This window comes from Rhinolophus sinicus, linkage group LG02 (assembly GCF_036562045.2).
Source record: "Rhinolophus sinicus isolate RSC01 linkage group LG02, ASM3656204v1, whole genome shotgun sequence".
In the NCBI taxonomy this organism is placed as follows: Eukaryota; Metazoa; Chordata; class Mammalia; order Chiroptera; family Rhinolophidae; genus Rhinolophus; species Rhinolophus sinicus.
The window spans coordinates 25,981,135-25,998,838 of NC_133752.1; the positions used below are offsets into that span (position 1 = coordinate 25,981,135).

General features: G+C 45.1%; 1 protein-coding gene across 6 annotated transcripts in view; it reads left to right on the forward strand.

The window, feature by feature from the left end:
* The window catches only part of TBC1D1 (TBC1 domain family member 1), a 209,343-nt gene that overhangs the window by 168,484 nt on the left and 23,155 nt on the right, over positions 1-17,704 (forward strand). For all 6 annotated transcript variants that reach the window (XM_019741932.2, XM_074322281.1, XM_019741934.2 and 3 more), the window contains 2 exons: positions 4,565-4,726; positions 10,514-10,669. In XM_019741932.2, coding sequence (XP_019597491.2) covers positions 4,565-4,726; positions 10,514-10,669 — 318 coding nt within the window. The remainder of the gene's footprint in view (positions 1-4,564; positions 4,727-10,513; positions 10,670-17,704) is intronic.

The following is a 17,704-nucleotide window of genomic DNA, read 5'->3' on the forward strand; positions in this document are numbered from 1 at the left end:
GAAAGTAGTTCACCTGTTGTAAGAGGCTGCATATGAGTGTAGACGCAGTCCTGAAGCTGAGGGAGATGGGCCATGGCGGGGATGTTGCAGTGAGGCCTATTAGAGCGGCGAGTGCTAAGTGTTTCCCCAACTCTCTGTTTCTACCAGGTTCTTGTGTGTTTCTGAAGATAATTCTATAAGCAGATGTCTAGAAGAAGTTTGATAGCAATGGAATCCTGAGTGTGTCATCAGCTAAATGACAGCTGTGGAGCACAGCTCTTATAGCCATGTGTATGTTGGTTGGCATTTTTGTTGAAAAGCAAAAAAAAAGTAGTTATGCTCATCATGTAGGTCAAAAACCTTAGTGCTTATCTGGGCCAATCTTGCAAATGACAGCCCCAGAAAATCAGGAAATAGCTGTAAACTGGGACTGATGCTGCTGGCCTCTTGGGAAGACTAGTGACTATAATCGATGAGCTCAGTGTGCCACAGAAGCAAAGCTTTTTGTAAAGCTGTGTAAATGAAGACTACCCAGACCAGAGTGAGCAGGGACATTTCCTAAGGTTACCTGGAGCACCCTCCCAGGTGCTGTGTAAGTTCACTGGCCCTTCCCAGCATCGTTCTACTGCTTTCTCATTTCATCTGGCAGCGTTCAGTCCGGTGTGGACTTTCATTTTTACTGTTTTTGAATTCATGTCTCTTCTTAGCTCTGTAAAGTTCAGCACATGTTTACCTTTGTGGTGAGCAAACAATGAACTTGCTAAATGTAATTCAGAAAGCATTGTATTATTATGTACAGTACCTATATTGCTGTAAAAATAATCATCAACAAGAGCTTGGTTATGAATTACCTAAAAATATTTAGTAAGTTGTGTTGGAGGACAGAACTTTCTCGTTAAATACAGAAGCAAAATTTGACAAGAACTAACCAGGGAGTGTACTACGTACTAGAGAGATAGTCATTCTATTGCTTTTTTGCTTTTTTTCTAATTGCTTTTAAAAAGAAAGTTAAATGCAACTGGGATTGGCTCTTGAAATTGATCAAGTGTTCAGACTAATAGCCATGCTCTTTGGGAAAGAAATTAAAGAAGCATGTATGATGAGATTCTTCTTATGGTCAAGCCTAGTTTCTGGCTTTTGAATCTATGGATCAAACAAATATTTATTACTATTCTAGAAGCACTGCATCTGACAAAGAACCAAACCACATAGTCTAAATCTGCCTCAATCCATCGTAGACAGTTGGAAGCGGAATTGTAATTTCCCCAAAGTTTATTTTTTCAGTGGTATTGGGACTAAAATGCATCACCTCTCTCCCAAGCTAGCAGTCTTCCACGTACCCCTCTGCAAAGCCATTCTCCCTCTATTATAAATGAAGATGCAAGCAGCGCTAATGAACACAGCAGGGTGTGATTCAATACAAGCATGGTTTTTGGTCAGCACATTATTGCTTGTTGGACTGATTAAGCATTTCGTGTTTAAGATGAAAATGTTACAGAGATTATATCTGCATAACAGTGTGCCACCACATTGGATTTGGAACTTTAATTGAATTGTAGTTGCAGATATTAAAAAAAAGGGTTTTCCATGATTAAACAAATACTACATGTTGATTGTAAAAACATTAAATAATGGGTGCAGTTTTTCTAAAATCGCTACAAGCTTGGGGGTCATTTCATTACTGAGACTTCCAGCCCCTTAGCCTTCCCTTTGCACGCTTTCAAGAGATGGTGGCAGCTGGAAGAGCATTTTATCTGAGAAGGCAGTTGCTAATGGAGCAGAATTGGGGATGGGCAGCCACAGCCCACCTTCTGCAATGGACGTAAATCAGACGTGACTGTTAGCCCAAAGTCCAGCTTGGCACAAACGTCCACGTTAAAAGATAATGTTTCAGATGCCTCTTTTGCAAAGTAAACATGTGATGTCATGTAGGCCTGGCTTCCCCCAGCCCCAGAAACTCACAACCATGTAGACCCTTATTTACAATTCTGAACAGTTTGGTCTTGTAGCTCAAGTTCTAGCCTTGGAACCTTGACCTTGACGTTTGTCGCCGGCCTGCACCACCTGCCCTGGTTGATAAGGCATTTTGGAGGCCACCGATTTTAGGCAGCAGTGTTGTCAGGATGCAGGAACAGCAGGATGTTGCTTGGGCCAATAGTGAAATACATGGATTCAGCCTTTTCAGCTGAATCTTCTGGCCAGATATTTCTGTTCTGTTGACTGGAGAGCAGGTTTCTCATGTTGCTTGCTGGGCCCTTTAGTGCAGCCAGACTTGCTCACAGCAGAGAAATGTTCACTGCCAGAGAAATGTACGTTGGCTCCAAGAGCCCGAATCTGCTGGCAGCCACTGTTCAGCAAGGCTAGTTCTGAACCTGATTTCCGACAAGGGTTAGTTCAACTCTAATGACATCAACTGTGTATCTTCATAGCCCCCCAAAAATCTAGGGTTGGCTTTTTTTTAATTTAAACTCCACAGATGTAAAGAACTGTTTATTAGACGTTGAAAATGTATTTTTTAAAAAAAGGAAAAGAAAAACGGTACATGAAAAATCACAAAAGATAAGAGGCGGCACTAGGCCTGAGTCACTTGGCTACTCACCAGCTCGCCAGGAACCTTGGGCAAGTCCTTTACTCGCTCTGCACTTCAGTTAACTGTGTCCATGAAATGCGAGGCTGGGCGAGGGGTCTCTGCAGGCCTTTTTAAAGGTGCCATCTTTTGATGTATTTGTACTTGAAGGCGGTAATTGGGTCAGTTAAGTGCAGAATTCGTACATCAGCCAAATAAGGTCTGACCATCAAGGTGGTGTTAGCCAGATGAACTGAATTAGTTAGCATTTGCTCAGTTTCTGACACAGAAGAAGAAAATATTCATGTTAGCAGCACTTAGTTTGTACAGCAGTACTTTGTGCCTTCCCGTATTTGTCTTTATAGTTTTGATAATTTGGGGAGCACTGCTAATTGGACATTTTGTAGATGCTTAGTATATGTCATCTCATCTAATCTTCACCAGACCAACTCAAAGTAGTTGTAGTTCTCATTTTAAATATAATAGTAGGAACTGGGGTTTAAGAATGTAATGGTTTAAAGCCCCAGCCAGGGCTTCAGATCCTGCTGCCAGCACTTCCTCCTTCTGTGGCCTTGGGCAAAATAAGGAACCTGTTCAGCCTCTGTCTCCCCCTGAGTAAAGTGGGTGTGGGGAGAGTGTATTCACGGGGGGGGGGGGGGGGGGGGGGGGGGGCAGACTTGCAAGGTGTGTGCGCTGACTTATCAATGTCTGTAGTCTGTAGGACTAAGAACAGTTTCATGCCCATAAACTTAACACATAAAATGAAGGAGACAAACTTCCTGAAAGATGCAATTTACCAAAAACTGAAATGAGAACAAAAAGAGGATCTAAATGGCCCTTTCTCTGTTAAAGAGATCAAATTTGTATTGAAAATCTTTCACACAAAGAAAAGTCTACGCTCAGATGGCTCCACTGTATTTTATCAAACATTTAAGGCCCCTAGTTGATATGTGCCTAGTCCCAGACAGAAAAATGTATAATTAATAACAAGCTGTGCAGTGCAGTGGAGGGCAAGGGTCCCAGGCCCTCTCTCCCTCCTGCTCTGGGACCTTGGTGGAACTACTCAGCCTCTGGTGCCTCAGGGTGACGTTAAGATTAAATAGTAAAAAAAAAAAAAAAATTAAATAGTACTATGTATAAAGTACTTGAGACATAGCATTTATTATTATAAAGAAGGCAAGTTTATCAGTTCTGCAGAAGTCTATATTGGCCTATACGCATACATACTGGGAGCTATGTATCCTACTTGCCCTCCTGATAACACTCACAGTCTAGATCTCAGAGGTGATGTGGAATGGATTTGGGGGCTGACAACGTTACTGTGTCTAAATAGGATTTAGTGGTTTTAGGTGGGAGTGATGGGATCCACTTTAATCCTTCTGATAATTTTCCTCTATTGATTCCCCCCCCCCCATTTGATAATTGAGTTCTAATTCTTCCTAATGCAGCTTTAAGCTGAATGAGGTTGGTGGAAAATAATAGCTACCTCCATATATGTGTGACGATGTCACATGAAAAGGGTAGATTTATTCTGTTCAGCTCCAGGCAACAGAAACATGACTAATGGTAAAAACTACCTACAGGAGGCTTGGCTCTAAATAAGAAAGAACAATCCTTGGAGAGCCTCTCCTAATTTAGATGGAAAAATTTTGTTATGCTCAAACTATGCCATGCACAAGAGTTTAAACACATTGCTCCTGCCCTTGAGATATTTCTGGTTTAATAGGATAGCCATGGAGATGGGTAGAATTGGACGGGTGTGGGATATATCTTAGCAATAGAGCCAATAGGAGCCATCGTGGGTGAAGGGGTACGAGACACTGAGGATGCCTCCTGGGTGTTTAGCTTTTTCCAGAGTAAGGGAAATGGGGGTGGGGCAGGGACAGTGACCTGTTCAGCTGGCTGCAACCGCACGGCATGTCAGCAGTGAGGATGAGCAGACAGCCATGTTGTGACATAGAAGACACAAGACACGTAGCCATCACGTTCACTAACATGCTCTTGAATGGTCTGTTCTAGCCTCTGAAAATGATTTGCTGAACAAGCGCCTGAAGCTTGATTATGAAGAAATCACTCCCTGTCTTAAAGAAGTAACTGCAGTGTGGGAGAAGATGCTTAGCACTCCGGGAAGATCCAAAATTAAGTTTGACATGGAAAAAATGCACTCGGCTGTGGGGCAAGGTAAGCCTCAGCGGGGGTCAAGCCAGCCAGCCTCACCCCTCATGGATGACTGGGGGGAAGGATGAAATCAAGTGTTTAAATCCAGGTTTAGTGGCCATTTCTCTCCTGTGTGTCAAGTCTTTCCTTAATCTGTTTCCAGACATCTTAGTTAATTAATGTGTCATCACTCTTCATGATTCCTCTAAATTAAATCAATCAAAATGTCCGGAAAACAGGAAGAAGATAGAAAAACCCAGCGGCTTAGTTGCCTACCAACTGGTAATGACAGGATTATACACTGAGTTAAATGATAAACTGGAAAGTATTTGTGTGGCTTCTCTCTGAGTGCTGTCAGGAGACAACATAGAATGTTGGGCACAGACTTTAGACAGGTAGCCCCAGATTTAAATTCCAACCCGCACCAATTTGCAGGGTGATCTTAGGCAAATGACTTCAGCTCTCTGAGCCCCACTTTCCACACGTGTAAGACGTGGGTGCTGACAGGTTTGTTTCAAGGAGTAGATGAGCTGATACCCAGAAGCACACTGCACATGTCTGCTCTCCGGAAAGGCCCTGCAGAGGGGACAGATACGCTATTTTTTATAGTATGGTCTGTTGACCGTGTGCCAGTCCGAGCTGTCACTGGCCCAGATAATTGCAGAACTTGAGACTAAACATTTAGAAACTTTTCCAGCAATTTGATAGTATAATTCTATTTCTTTTTTTTTTCAAAGCAGACTTGTATTTTGTTAGCGTTTTTTTCTCATTTCATTTTTCTAGTAGTTCATTTTTACTGCATTTTGTAACAGTATCAGTCTATAGTGGATTAGAAATTTTTAAAAGAAAAAGAAAAAAACTGGTCCTTCCTCAGTTTGAGAAGCACCATTTTAGAGCTTAACTTCGATGATTATTAGTTTTCAAGTAAAACAGCCATTTCTTTTAAAACGTATATTAATGTCTGCTGGCAAGATTGGAAGCTTTTTGAGTCTAATCTAATTCCAGTGCTACTGAGTTCTGTCCAATCTAGTCATGAATAAACGAGTGTTTAGAAAAAGCGTTGGAAATCTGTATAAATCTTAGGTTTTCTTCTGACTTTATTAGCTGCTCCAGGAGAGTAAATGGAGCAAAGTGGTTTTTTCCTACTATAGTCAATTAGGCATTATTTAACCTTTATCTGAGTTTCAATAGCATCAGTTTTAGTAACGTATAGCTATTGCTGGCTGTGACTTTCCCCTTTCTATGGACAAGGAAACTTGGACTTAGAGCAGTGGAGTGATGGGCGCAGGGCCGCAGAGCGGGTCTCATACCCTGGGTCCAGGCATCATACACACAGCCTACAGCTGATCTGTGCCTTGGCCGTACTGGTCTCAGAGACCAGAAATATGGCGAGTGATGAGGACTCAGGTTCCAAATTGGCCAGGGCTCCCTGTGTGGCGTTTGGCAGGTGGTATTACCTTTCTGGGTTTTGGCCTCCTGACTGCTAGAACGAGAGGCGTGGACCAAGCAAGGGATCTCAGAGCGCTCTCCCAGTTCTCACATTCTTTGTACCCAGCGAGGTTGCTGGAGGCTTCCCCTCACACCACATGGCCCCAGATTGCTGTTTTTAAAAAGGAGAAAGCAGAGCAAAGGATGAGTCCATTTTTTCCCCCTTTTCACTGGTGAGTACAAGATGGTCTTCAGGTGGCTTTGCTTCTGCAAAAGGGAAATCACCTGGGTGTGTGACAGCTGTTCCAGATATTTGAGCTTAGAACCCCGGCACCTGGATGTAGTGGTTTTCGTCATGTGTTTTACGATGGGGACTAATAACAATGCTCCAGGCATCTGGAACGTGTGTGGTGAAGTCAGGGATAGAGCATTGAACAATTTATAAAATGAGCCGAGGCTAACCTGGAATTTCCTCATGTGTCCCCCGACATTGCCACATCACTTTTCATGGCAGGATCTCCGTGTCTCTAACTATAAAAGGGGCTTTGTCAGTTATTCAGCTGGTTTCAACACATAAGGTTTAACAACTCCAAGGAAATGGCCACAGTCCATCTTGTAGCTCAGAATAAAAGCGAGATTCAATCAGAACCATACCTTTGGCCTTTCAGGTAGAAGCCAAGTCACTTCTGAGCCCTTGAAAGAGAAAACAGGCCCCGTGTGGGTAAGAGGCCCCTTCTTAATGATCTCAAGGCCCCTAAGTGATGCAAAAAAAAGATTTATGAACTAACTTTCCAAGTTCAAACTGAATCAGAGTATCAGGATTATTAGGGTGTCAACTGGGGAGAAGGGAGAATAGTTCTGTGGAATTTTAAATAATCCAAAGTTTAGTTTGGGTTTAAATGATTTATTTAAATGATCTCAGTTATTTACTAATTAGAAGACGTCAAAGTAGAAACTTATGAACCGGAGGGTACTTTTCTAGGAACGGGATTGCAAAGAAGCTACCTGAGCAGCTGGCAACATGAGCCAGATGCAAACTCTGCTTACCTTTGACCCAGCAGTGCCATGTATAGCAACCTATTCTAGAAATTAATCAATCAAAAATGTACTGCAGTAGGAAGAATGCTTACTGTGGCATTGTTTAATAGCCGAAAACCAGAACAGAACCAAAATCCCCAACCATGTGACCACACCCATGTCATATTCCTTGTAAAGGACACAGTAGATTTGTGTTCACTGGTGTAAAAGATGAGTTGTTAATTGAAAGGAAAAAGTACAGTGTGGTCTCACATACAGTTGTGTATTTCTGTGTGCGTATCTGTGGAACAACCTCCGTGACGTGTTTGCAGATATCTGAGTAATGGGCAGGATGACCATACATCTGGTTTGCCTGGCATAGCCCTAGGTTACAACTTGTTCCAGTAAAATAATAAATAGCTTTCCTCCCCTTCGCTTTCCAGAGTTTCCTGCTTTGGGTAGTGAATTATATGTTCACTCTAGTTATGAGTGGTTTTACATTTTTGTTATACCTTTTTGCATTTTCAGAATTTTTTTTCCTTTTTATTTAAGTAGTAAGTATATATACTGTGTTTCCCCCCAAAAAAGACCGGGTCTTATATTAAGGTTTGCTCCAAAAGACGCATTAGGTCTTATGTTCAGGGAATGTCATCCTGAAAAATTATGCCAGGGCTTATTTTCCGGTTAGGTCTTATTTTCGGGGAAACACGGTATTAAAGTCATAAAAAGCTATTTACATTTGGGGGGAGGGTAGCCCCTTGTTCACCCAGAACCCTTTCTGCGGGCCCTGGATGGACTCCACTGCCAGGTTTCTCTCTTGGGTTAGGAATGGAGGCAAATCAAGCATGGGGAAGGCTGTTTCAGATCATTCTTAGCAAAAACAGTGGCTCCAATTTGCATGACCCTTTGTTTTTAAATCACACATCTAAGCTTTCTCTTAAATACCAGAATATGTGGTACTGTCCAATGACACAGTATTCTTTTCCTACAAAAAATAAAGTTCTGATGAGATAATGGGAATGATTTAATGATAAAAGGAAATCAGTCATTTTATAACTTGGGAAAACTTCCCAGTTTGAAAAAAAATGTTTTGTGAAAAGCCCCACTATAAATTACTTAACTTGCTGACTGTTTTTCAAGCCACATTTATTTCTTGTATGGTTTGAAATATTAGAGGCTAGCGTGTGTGTGTGTGTGTGTGTGTGTGTGTATACACACACATAGCTGACATATATCTCTGAGCAGGAATAGTAGAGAGGTAGAGAAGCAATAGAATGATGTAAAAAGGCAGATATCAGGATGTACTAGTTTCCTGTTGCTGCCGTAACAAGTTATCACAAAATTAGTGGTTAAAACAACAGAAAATTTTCTCTCACAGCTCTGGAGGCCAATAGTCTGAAGTCAGGGTGTCGGCCGGGCTCCACTGGCTTCTTCCAGACTTTGTTGGCTGCCGATGTTCCTTGGCTTGGAGCTGCACCACTCCAGTCTCTGCCTCCATGGTCACATGACCTCCTCCTCTTGTCTTCTCTGTGTGTCACTTATAAAGACATTTGTCTTTGGATAGAGGGCCCAACGGAATAATCCAGGGTGATGATAACCATTTCAAGATCTTAATTATATCTACAAAGACCCTTCTTCCAAAGTGAATATTCACAGGTTCTGGGGATTAGGATGTACATATATCTTTCGGGAAGTCAGTCCTCAACCCACTATATTGGGTCATCAGATTAACACTGAGATAAACCTTCAGAGAAAGTCTAGGATGTAGTTATAAAGTGTCGCCCCGTGTTTCTCCCAAAGGCTATTTGTTTGTTTGTTTGTTTGTTTGTTTTTATAACTGGTATGTGTAAGAAAAAACCCCAAATTATTTACTACACCTTAAGTATTTCCAAAAGATGGCTGAATGACTGTTTCAAAATAGTTCCTTGTGGATTGAGTAATAGATTGACTATTACCTGGTTCAAATCCACAAATGGTTATTTTATTATTACTTGCCACGTAGGAACCCAAACTATTTTTTTCTCCAGTACCCATCCGAGCAGCAGCTTGTCTGACAGTTCTGACATGAAGGACATCAGTAGAAAATGGCAGTCACTTTCCCTGAGCTGCCACTAACCAGCTGGAATCTTAGGCAAGGGCCCTCCTCTCGTTGGCCTCCGTTTCCTCATGTTTGCCTGTTTGCCATGGGGTTAAGCATGTATTTCCCTGAGCAGATTGTGAGGATGATGTAAATGCCCAGAGTGGTGACAGCACCTAGTGACCTCACCGAAAATGGTGGCTGCTGCTGCTGCCAGCCTGCCAGAGTAGACACTTCTGTCAAAGGTGGCCAGTGGGAAACAAGGAAAACAGTCTTTCTGGGGAGGCTCTGAGTGACAGGGGAATGGACAAAGCGGTCACATTTTTTTCTGGATGAGGGAACAGTAATCCTTAGTTCAGAGGTTCCTTTTCTCTCAAGAGAACTCCCATCAGAGATGAGAAACATTTGGCATCTTTTTCTGCAGTCTTCTTTGTATCTCCATTTCTACATGAAGGCCTTGTGAAAGCTGAATGATGAACCGAAGAATTTTGAATAAAAACTGTCACTTTTTCCTAATGAGATTTGCCCTAAATAACATCGTTGACTTTAAGAGAACTTTTCTTAGATGTAGACATTTTTTTTTTTTTTTTATCACTTTGAGTGTTCGAATTAATCATGTTTAAAACATTAGGAAAGTCTCTTGGATAATTTTCTTGCTTTTAGGTCTCCACTGAATGCTCACCATGGCAAGTTTATGCAGATGGTACCTGTCCAGGCTCTGGTCCCTTCCTCCAGCCCACCCTTGTGGAAAGATATCTAATCAGTATTCTTGAATCTCAGCTTCGATTGGGCTATTCCCTCCCCATCTCCGTGGTCCCCTAGAGCCACCAGATGAAGTGCAGGTTTCTTGCCCTCAATTGTACCTCTAATAAAACCCTTCCCATCTGATTGCCACCTGCTCCATCCCTACTGTACCCTGTGCCCGAGGCCACAGAAACACGCACAGTGCCCTTTCTTTGACTTGTCTTTTCTCTTCCTCCCCACCCCTACCCCGCACTCTTGAGTACTGGCACGAGAGAAGGATTCTGTGAAATCTTGATCTCCTTCATCTGAACTCACCTCACGTTGATTCTATCCCTTTTAGGAGATGACATTCTGCATTGTAGTATTATATGCTCGGTCTTCTTTCCCAGACATTCTTAATTGTCACCAGCTAGGGGCTCATGTCCTTCATCAGTTTATCCCTGGCAGACTCTAGCATAATCTGAACATAGTATATATTTTTATCAGTAAGTGGTATTCTGTGCATAAAGTCTCTCTGTATATTTTCCACCACTCCCCTTTTGAAGGTGTGCCACGTCATCACCGGGGTGAAATCTGGAAATTCCTAGCAGAGCAATTCCACCTTAAACGCCAGCTTCCCAGTAAACAGCCAAAGGACACGCCGTACAAAGAACTCCTAAAACAGCTCACCTCCCAGCAACATGCGATTCTTATCGACCTTGGTAAGTCTGCAAATCAATTTGACATGAAAATGGAAATTTCACTCAGTTGAAAAATCTGGAGAGACTGTCCGAGTTATTTAGTGATCTGCCTTTAGGTGTAGCAATCACAATTTGCTACTGAGACTTTCAATTACAAAAGCCCCAGAGTAATCACACATGTCTCCTCCAAGCATATAGAAAGATCTCGCTCTCCTCACTGGGCAGCTTGTTAACTCTGCTCAGCATGGAAGGTGCAATCATGAAGGCTCCAGTCACGACGGGGGTTCAGGTCAGTAATTCAGATATTGAGAGGAGGTTTTATAGTCCACCGAAGGCACATGCTGGAAGACCTAAGTGTCAGGACCGAGTCTTGGCTTAATTACACGAGCCACTCCCTAGCCTTTGCTGCTTTGAAACAGGATTTATGAGAAGAAAATTGTAGAAAGCAGTTTGTGTGCGCCCAGGGCAGTTTTATTGTGGGAGGGGCAGGCACCTTGTCCCTTGAACAGTTTTCAAAACGCGAGGATGGAAACAGTGTCCTGGAGATACTTGCTGTCACCACAGTGAAGGACGTGTGGAATGACAATGTGTGGAAGAGCCTGTGCCTCTCTCAGGGCCTCTACCTCCACTGATGGCAGGCCCCGGGAGGGCCCCGTGTGCAGGCCACAGGAACTTGGCCCTGCTGCTCTTAGAGCAGGCGGCCCTGCTTCCGGAATGTTGGTGCTGGCTGCTACTGCCATCATGGGCTCTCGAGAGTCCCTGTCTGCGCCTCAGGCCCTGCAGTGTGTCCCGGACCATAGGTCTCTGCAGCGCAGCAGCCAGCGGGGAGGGAGGACGTGTCCGAATCATTCGAGGTGGGAGTTGGATCACGCGTGCGGAGTCTGCTCTTCTAGCCACACAGCAAATCGTAAGGGTTCATTTCATAAATGCTGCTCTTTTGGTCTAAGCGCCGGTGTCATCTCTGAGAAACTGTCCCCAACCGTAGTATCTTCTCCCACCTTCGGGCTGGATTAGGTGCCTCTGCTAAGCCATCTGTCCCACCCCATTCTCTCCCCCATGATACTTGTCACATTCATTATTATTACAGTTCTTGTGATTGTTCAAAGCTAATCCTTCACTTTACCTTATGCCAAATGTTGTGTGAAGTTACTTAAACTTGCTGTAAGCCTCACACGCGATCAGGTGGATATTGTTCCTTCCCTGCTTAGAGTTGAGAAAAGTGAAACACAGAGAGGTGAAGTAGCTTGCTCAGAGTGACCCAGCCGATGTGTGACTCTAGGGCCGGTGCTCCGTCCACCGTCTTCCCCCACCACTGGCCTCACTTAGGTGACAGTGGCAGCAGCTTTTTTTATTGCCTTAGGATGCAGCACTCTCTGGTCTGGGCTGGGGCTGTTTTACCATCACAGCGCCAGCTCCTAGGATGGAGCCAGTCGCATCGCACATGCTCAGTAAATCTTTCAAGATGTTGAAGACGAGGCTCTGCACTGACCCCTCAGTCTCATGCGACCCTCACATTAGCCCTTGTGTCCTCTTTAAGAAATGAGGAGAGTGAGGCACAGAGAGATCAGTTGGTGGCCACAGTCGCACAAGTGACTGGCTGGACCTAAACCCACTGTGGCTGTGTGCTGCAGTTAGGGCCTTCCATCCCTAAGGCCCTCTGAGCACAGGAGCCCACGTGTTCCCATGGAAACCGCTGGCTGGGTGAAGGGTGATGCTGACAGGCCCTGATTATACCTTGGGGACAAAGTGTAAGCAGTGGGGCTGGAGCCCGTTTGGCCCACTAACCCCGAGCAAAGCAGTTTTGTGAATTGGCAATAGATGTGTTTTCTAATGTGATGAGTAACAGAAAAATGACATCATGTTCCTATCATGTGAAATGAAGTGGAAAATAAATTTAGGGTAGGAGGTTGAAAGGGAGGGAATACAGACCATTTCTCTGCTGCCCCCCAACTCCTTCCCAGGATGAGAGTAGAAGGACACATGTTTTCAAACCCTCCTGGATTCAAATGTTGTCTTCTCTTAGTTTTTCTTTCATTCTTCCACGGGCAGGATTGGTCCTCTGCCTCCTGTTATTCGAATGTAATTGCTTTTCTGCAGAGGAGAAGAAAAAGGCTGGGTCAGCACAAGGGACTGGGGGGCTTCTCCGCAGGGAGCTGTTTGCCACGGCCAGGCTGGGCTGGCCTTCCCTGCCCAGAGGCCCACTCGGCCTTTCTTCCAGCTGGCATGTGGTCTGTGTGAGCCACGATTTGGCCTCTTCTCAGTCATGAGCAGGGCCAGGCAGCACCCACCTTCTCTTTCTCCCTACCCATCTCCCACCCTCACCCTTCTGCACCCCCAAAGGCCAGCTGCCGCCACCCCTCCCTGACAGCACTGGCCTCCCTTCTCCACTTCTTTTTCAGTCCCAGCCTCCATTTTGGGTGCTCTCCAAATACCTTCCCAATGCCTGAAAAAAGCTCTGTTTCCAACGGTACATTGCTCAGGTAACCTCCGCGCATCTCTGTAGGCTTTATCCAGGGACCTACCAGGGCCAGCCTTCTCTCCCCACTTGCACTGAGAGAATCTGTGTGTTAGCTCAGCACTGTCGACAGTTCCAGGGTGCCCTGCCTGCCAGGCTCCCCTCGGTCAGGTTCAGGGAGGCCTCACTTAGAAGTTCCTCCAAACTGCCTATTGCTTCCCCCTCACCTCTCATCAAGAGGCGGCATTAGCCAAGTCAGTTGTTTAGTCTACACTTTCTATTTAGTCTGCACTGTGGCTAACTCAAGGCCCAATATAAGGTGTGTAGTCCAGAGCAAATCAAATCGTATTTCAGTTTTTCTTAAAAAGTGATCCATATCCCGGTCAGAAGAAAAGAATGCTTGTTGGGCGGACATACTTCGAGTTTTCATGGATTTTTGTTTTCTTGCCTCTTGCTTTACTTTCTGAAATTAGCTGTTAGTCGAATCAGCTTTTTGCCACATTTTTTTTCTTCCCAAGAATAATAGACTTTATAATTGGGCGGTGTTTTATACTCTAAATACCTCTAACTTTCTCTAACTTTGTCAGATCTTAGCTTTCTACAACCTGTATGAAATTGGGCACGTGTTATTCCACTTTAGAGGCAATGAATGAGGCCCAGAGAGGTTGAATGCTTGGCTCAAGTTACAAGCTACTCAGTGGCAGAACATCCTAGAACCTAGGTCTTCTTAGTCTCCTTATCACGTCCCTTCTAGGACACCTGTCTTTCCCGGCTCTGCCCACTCCATACCAGCGCAGCTTTCCCTCCCATAGTTAGGTGGCGTAACAGTCCTTCGGAGTTGACCACACCCAGCCAGCGGAAAACAGCTCCTCCCAGGGCTTAGCAGATGATACTTAGCAAATCATTCTTGAGGGCTCAGTTCAGGAACCTGCCGCACCCATTAAGCCTGGCGTTACCGACATCCATCTGTGCAGCCCTCTCTTCTCTGTCTCTCCATCCTGGGTGGACAGCGTGGACTCACAAGTGTCCTAGCTGGACCTCTTCTCTAGTTGTACCCACACTAAGGACACTGAACAGCTAGCTGGACACCCCTTTCTGGCTCCACTTCACCTCCCATCTCCTTCCACTTGAGCTGCCCCTGTCCCTGGTACCCCAGCCTGGAAACCTCCTGGCTCTCAGTGCTTCCACCCGGTGAGGCTGTGCAGCCTCTCCCATGATAGGAAGGACTTAGCTGGAGCAGCCCTTGAACAGACTCCAAAAACGTAGGAGGACCATTAAATCAGTGAGCAGAGACAGGAACGGTTCCTAATCTCCCCCACATCGATTACCTATCATTTTATTAATCTGTACTTTATAGGTCAATAAAGTGGTAGCATAGTTTATATACCCTGCAGAGGTTTGGTGAATCTTTTGGTGACCAGAGCGGCATTTTTTGATGGACTTCTAGAGACGCTCTATCAGTGACACCTAAGCGCGTGTAGACGTGCCCGTGCTGCAGGGAGAGGCAAAGCGTATATCCAAAGACCCATTTGGGTCAAGAACCCAGCCTGGGAGCTGTGTTATTGATTTTTGCTTCCACGCAGCATGGTTTAACCAAAGGTCTAAAAGCTGCCTGGTATCTGGAAGAAAAGGAGCTCTAGTCCAAGTGTTAGAGAAGAGAACTTATTTTTCTCCTTGCTTTTTTAGAATCCGTAAAAGATGAGGAGGAGAAGGGCTGCCAAATGGAAGGCTCCGCTGAGAGAATTTAAGATGACTAAATATAGACGGGCAGAGGAGAGAGTTTTCCCTTCTCCCTCCCTGCTTGGTAGTTTGCCTCACTTGGCCACGCCACAAAGAGCTGAGGCCTGTGAGCTTTGAGCGGTGGGTAGGCTGTTCATTAACAACAGATGGGTGTCCGTGGGGAGCACCACTTTTCTGTGTCATCTTTGGGTTGAAGTCCTGCGTGAGAAACTAAAAAGCGTTGACGGCAAAAGACAGAAAAGTCCTTAGAATTTGTCACGCAGCAGTCTTGTTACGTAGCACCCCTGTCGGTCTGGTTGGGGCCTTTGCTTTGTGGAGGTCACTTGAAGAAGCACAGTTCAGACGTCTAATAAATTCTTGCACCAACAGCTGCACTCATTTCTCCAAAAGGTCGGCCATTGTCTCACGTTCAGGACCACATCATGAAACCATATTGATTTGGTCGTTCTAAGTATGCTCTTTAACCTCAAAGTGATAGAACTCAATGTGGGTGATAAAAGAGGAAGGCGGGGAATGACTTCATTGCCTTTCACGGAGGTCTGAAATCTCCCTACATCCTTCGAGCCAATCAGTGCTGTGCTGCTGGCAAATGTTTAACAACTGGATCCCCCAAGCCCCTCAAATGAAGTCCTGTGTCAGCGTTTGCAGATTCCCGTGGTGTAAATACTCCCACCTTGGCTAATTCTAAGCTACCAACTTGATCGACATCACTGATGGTGGAATTGGACAGAGATTCACAGAGCCAGAAGGAGCCGGTTCTGGTGGCCACTAGACTCAGCAAATGTTTCCTAAAAATAATCTGTGTGTAGAACCTCCCCCCCCTTAATCGCACCCCTGTGCCATTCAGTGGTAATTCTTCTTGAGCACCCAGTGCATTTGGAGCATCTGTGTGGCCGACCATTGGCAGTCTGGCTCTGCCATCAGACTGCCACAGTGCCCTCCTCCAACTGAACCTTTCTAAAGGGATGCTTGTCGGAGGCGTGAGAACAGAACGTGACAAGTGCTTGTGTGGTTCCTTTTTCATGTTGGCTTACGAATTAACGTCGAATGAATTTGACCAAGGCTTGCTTTCACCTAACATATGGCTTGGTAGCAAGGCTGTAGGGAAGGTGGTTGTAGCCACCCCTGGAGGCTGCTTCGGGGGCTGCCTCCCCCAAACACAGAATTTGCAGGGCATGTTGCAAAATGAAAATACGGAACCCCTTGTTCAAAAAATTATTTCACGACGGTGATAGAGCATTAAACCCAGCACAAGGCCCTTCTAAGCACAGCACCAGTGTGACTGCACGGGACCCATGCCCGTGAAGGCCCCGCCCCAAATCTGACAACTGTTGGGTGGCCAGATTGACATAGTCATGTCCCTGGCTGCCAGACTCATCCTCTTAGGAGCCTTGTTAAATGAGAAATGTTCACTCCACAGCAGGGCGAGTTAGTGTGCACTCTACTTTCTCTGCAGCGTGGTATCTAATATGAGGGGCTGTCTGATTAGCAAAAACGATAATATTAAAGGATTAAATTTAAAATGAGTTAAACCTTTCCTGGTGTTCCTCTGTGCCTCTGTTCCTATGTGTTCTGCCACCTGCACTACTCGAGATGCAGGGAGAGTGGGGGCAGACGTGTCTGGCTGGGCCAGGGGCATGAGCGGGCACGCAGAGGTGGAAGCACTCCGTCTGATTGGAGGCTGGTGGGGATGATGGAGGGAAGGGCTTCCTATTAACCTTTGCCCCCGTCCCTTGGAGAACCTGTGGAAAGCCTATGCTTGTGCTGTCAGTGTGGTAGCCACGTGGGGCCCCTGAACACCTGAAATAGGGGTGGCCCAAATTGAGGTGTGCTGTCAGTGTAAAGAATGCACTGGATTTCAGAAGGCTTAGTATGAAAAAAGGAATACAAAATGTTTCAATAATTTGTATGTTGATTCCATGTTGAAATGACAATATTTTGTGTATGTTGGTTTAAACAGAATATCTCATTAAAATTAATTTCACCTGTTACTTTTTAATGTGGCCGCTAGAAAATTTTAAATTATGTATGTGGTTCGTATTACAATTCAGTTGCCCCCGCTGCTCTAGACGAGGAAAATGCGCAGGCATAACCACACCCTCTCGTACACTGCATGTTCACCCAGTCTCCCTGCAGCCTAGAGGGGTTCAGAGACCTGGAGAACCCCCTCACAGTTCCTAGGTTAACCCTGGAGGAGAGGACGAAGCTGGGAGGGTAGGCAAGGACGTGAGTGCTCAGAGCTCCCCTGGGGAGCTATTGATTGCTTTCCAGCAATGGGGTGACAGGTGTGCCGCCGTGTGTTTGGGGAAGATTTGTTGGGGGAAGAGGCAGAGCAGGCAAGAAATGAATACAGGACAGGAAGTCAGGAGCATAGTTAGGAGACTGTTGCCATCCTCTTAAATCAAGTTCGGATAAACCGCTCCGGATTGATAAATGCTTTCTCAGGAGGCTGAGGAAGAACCCTGAGTGTGACCTCTTTTGCCTAGCCGAATGAGTAAGGTGAACAATTCGTTAACTTGTGGGCCTCTGCTGACCCAGACGAGGCCATAATTCTCACCTGGGCCCAAGCTTCGCCCTGGCCGAACATTTTTTCTCTTGATCAGGTACTTTTCTGCTCCCTGGAAACACACTTGCCCATGGTCACATTCCAGAAGGAGGGGGTGAGGTGGGATTTGGCAGGTATCAGCCACCAAAGCCTTCTGTACGAAACAAGTCTTTAAACCTTATCTAAATACCAGCTTTTTGTGAAAATAATCAGTATGTTAAGAATTTTTTTTTTTTAATCTCTTTCTTTTACACAACTGTTTTGTGTAAAAGAAATCGCATCCTGCTCCTCAGTGAGTTTCAAAGTACTGCCTGTG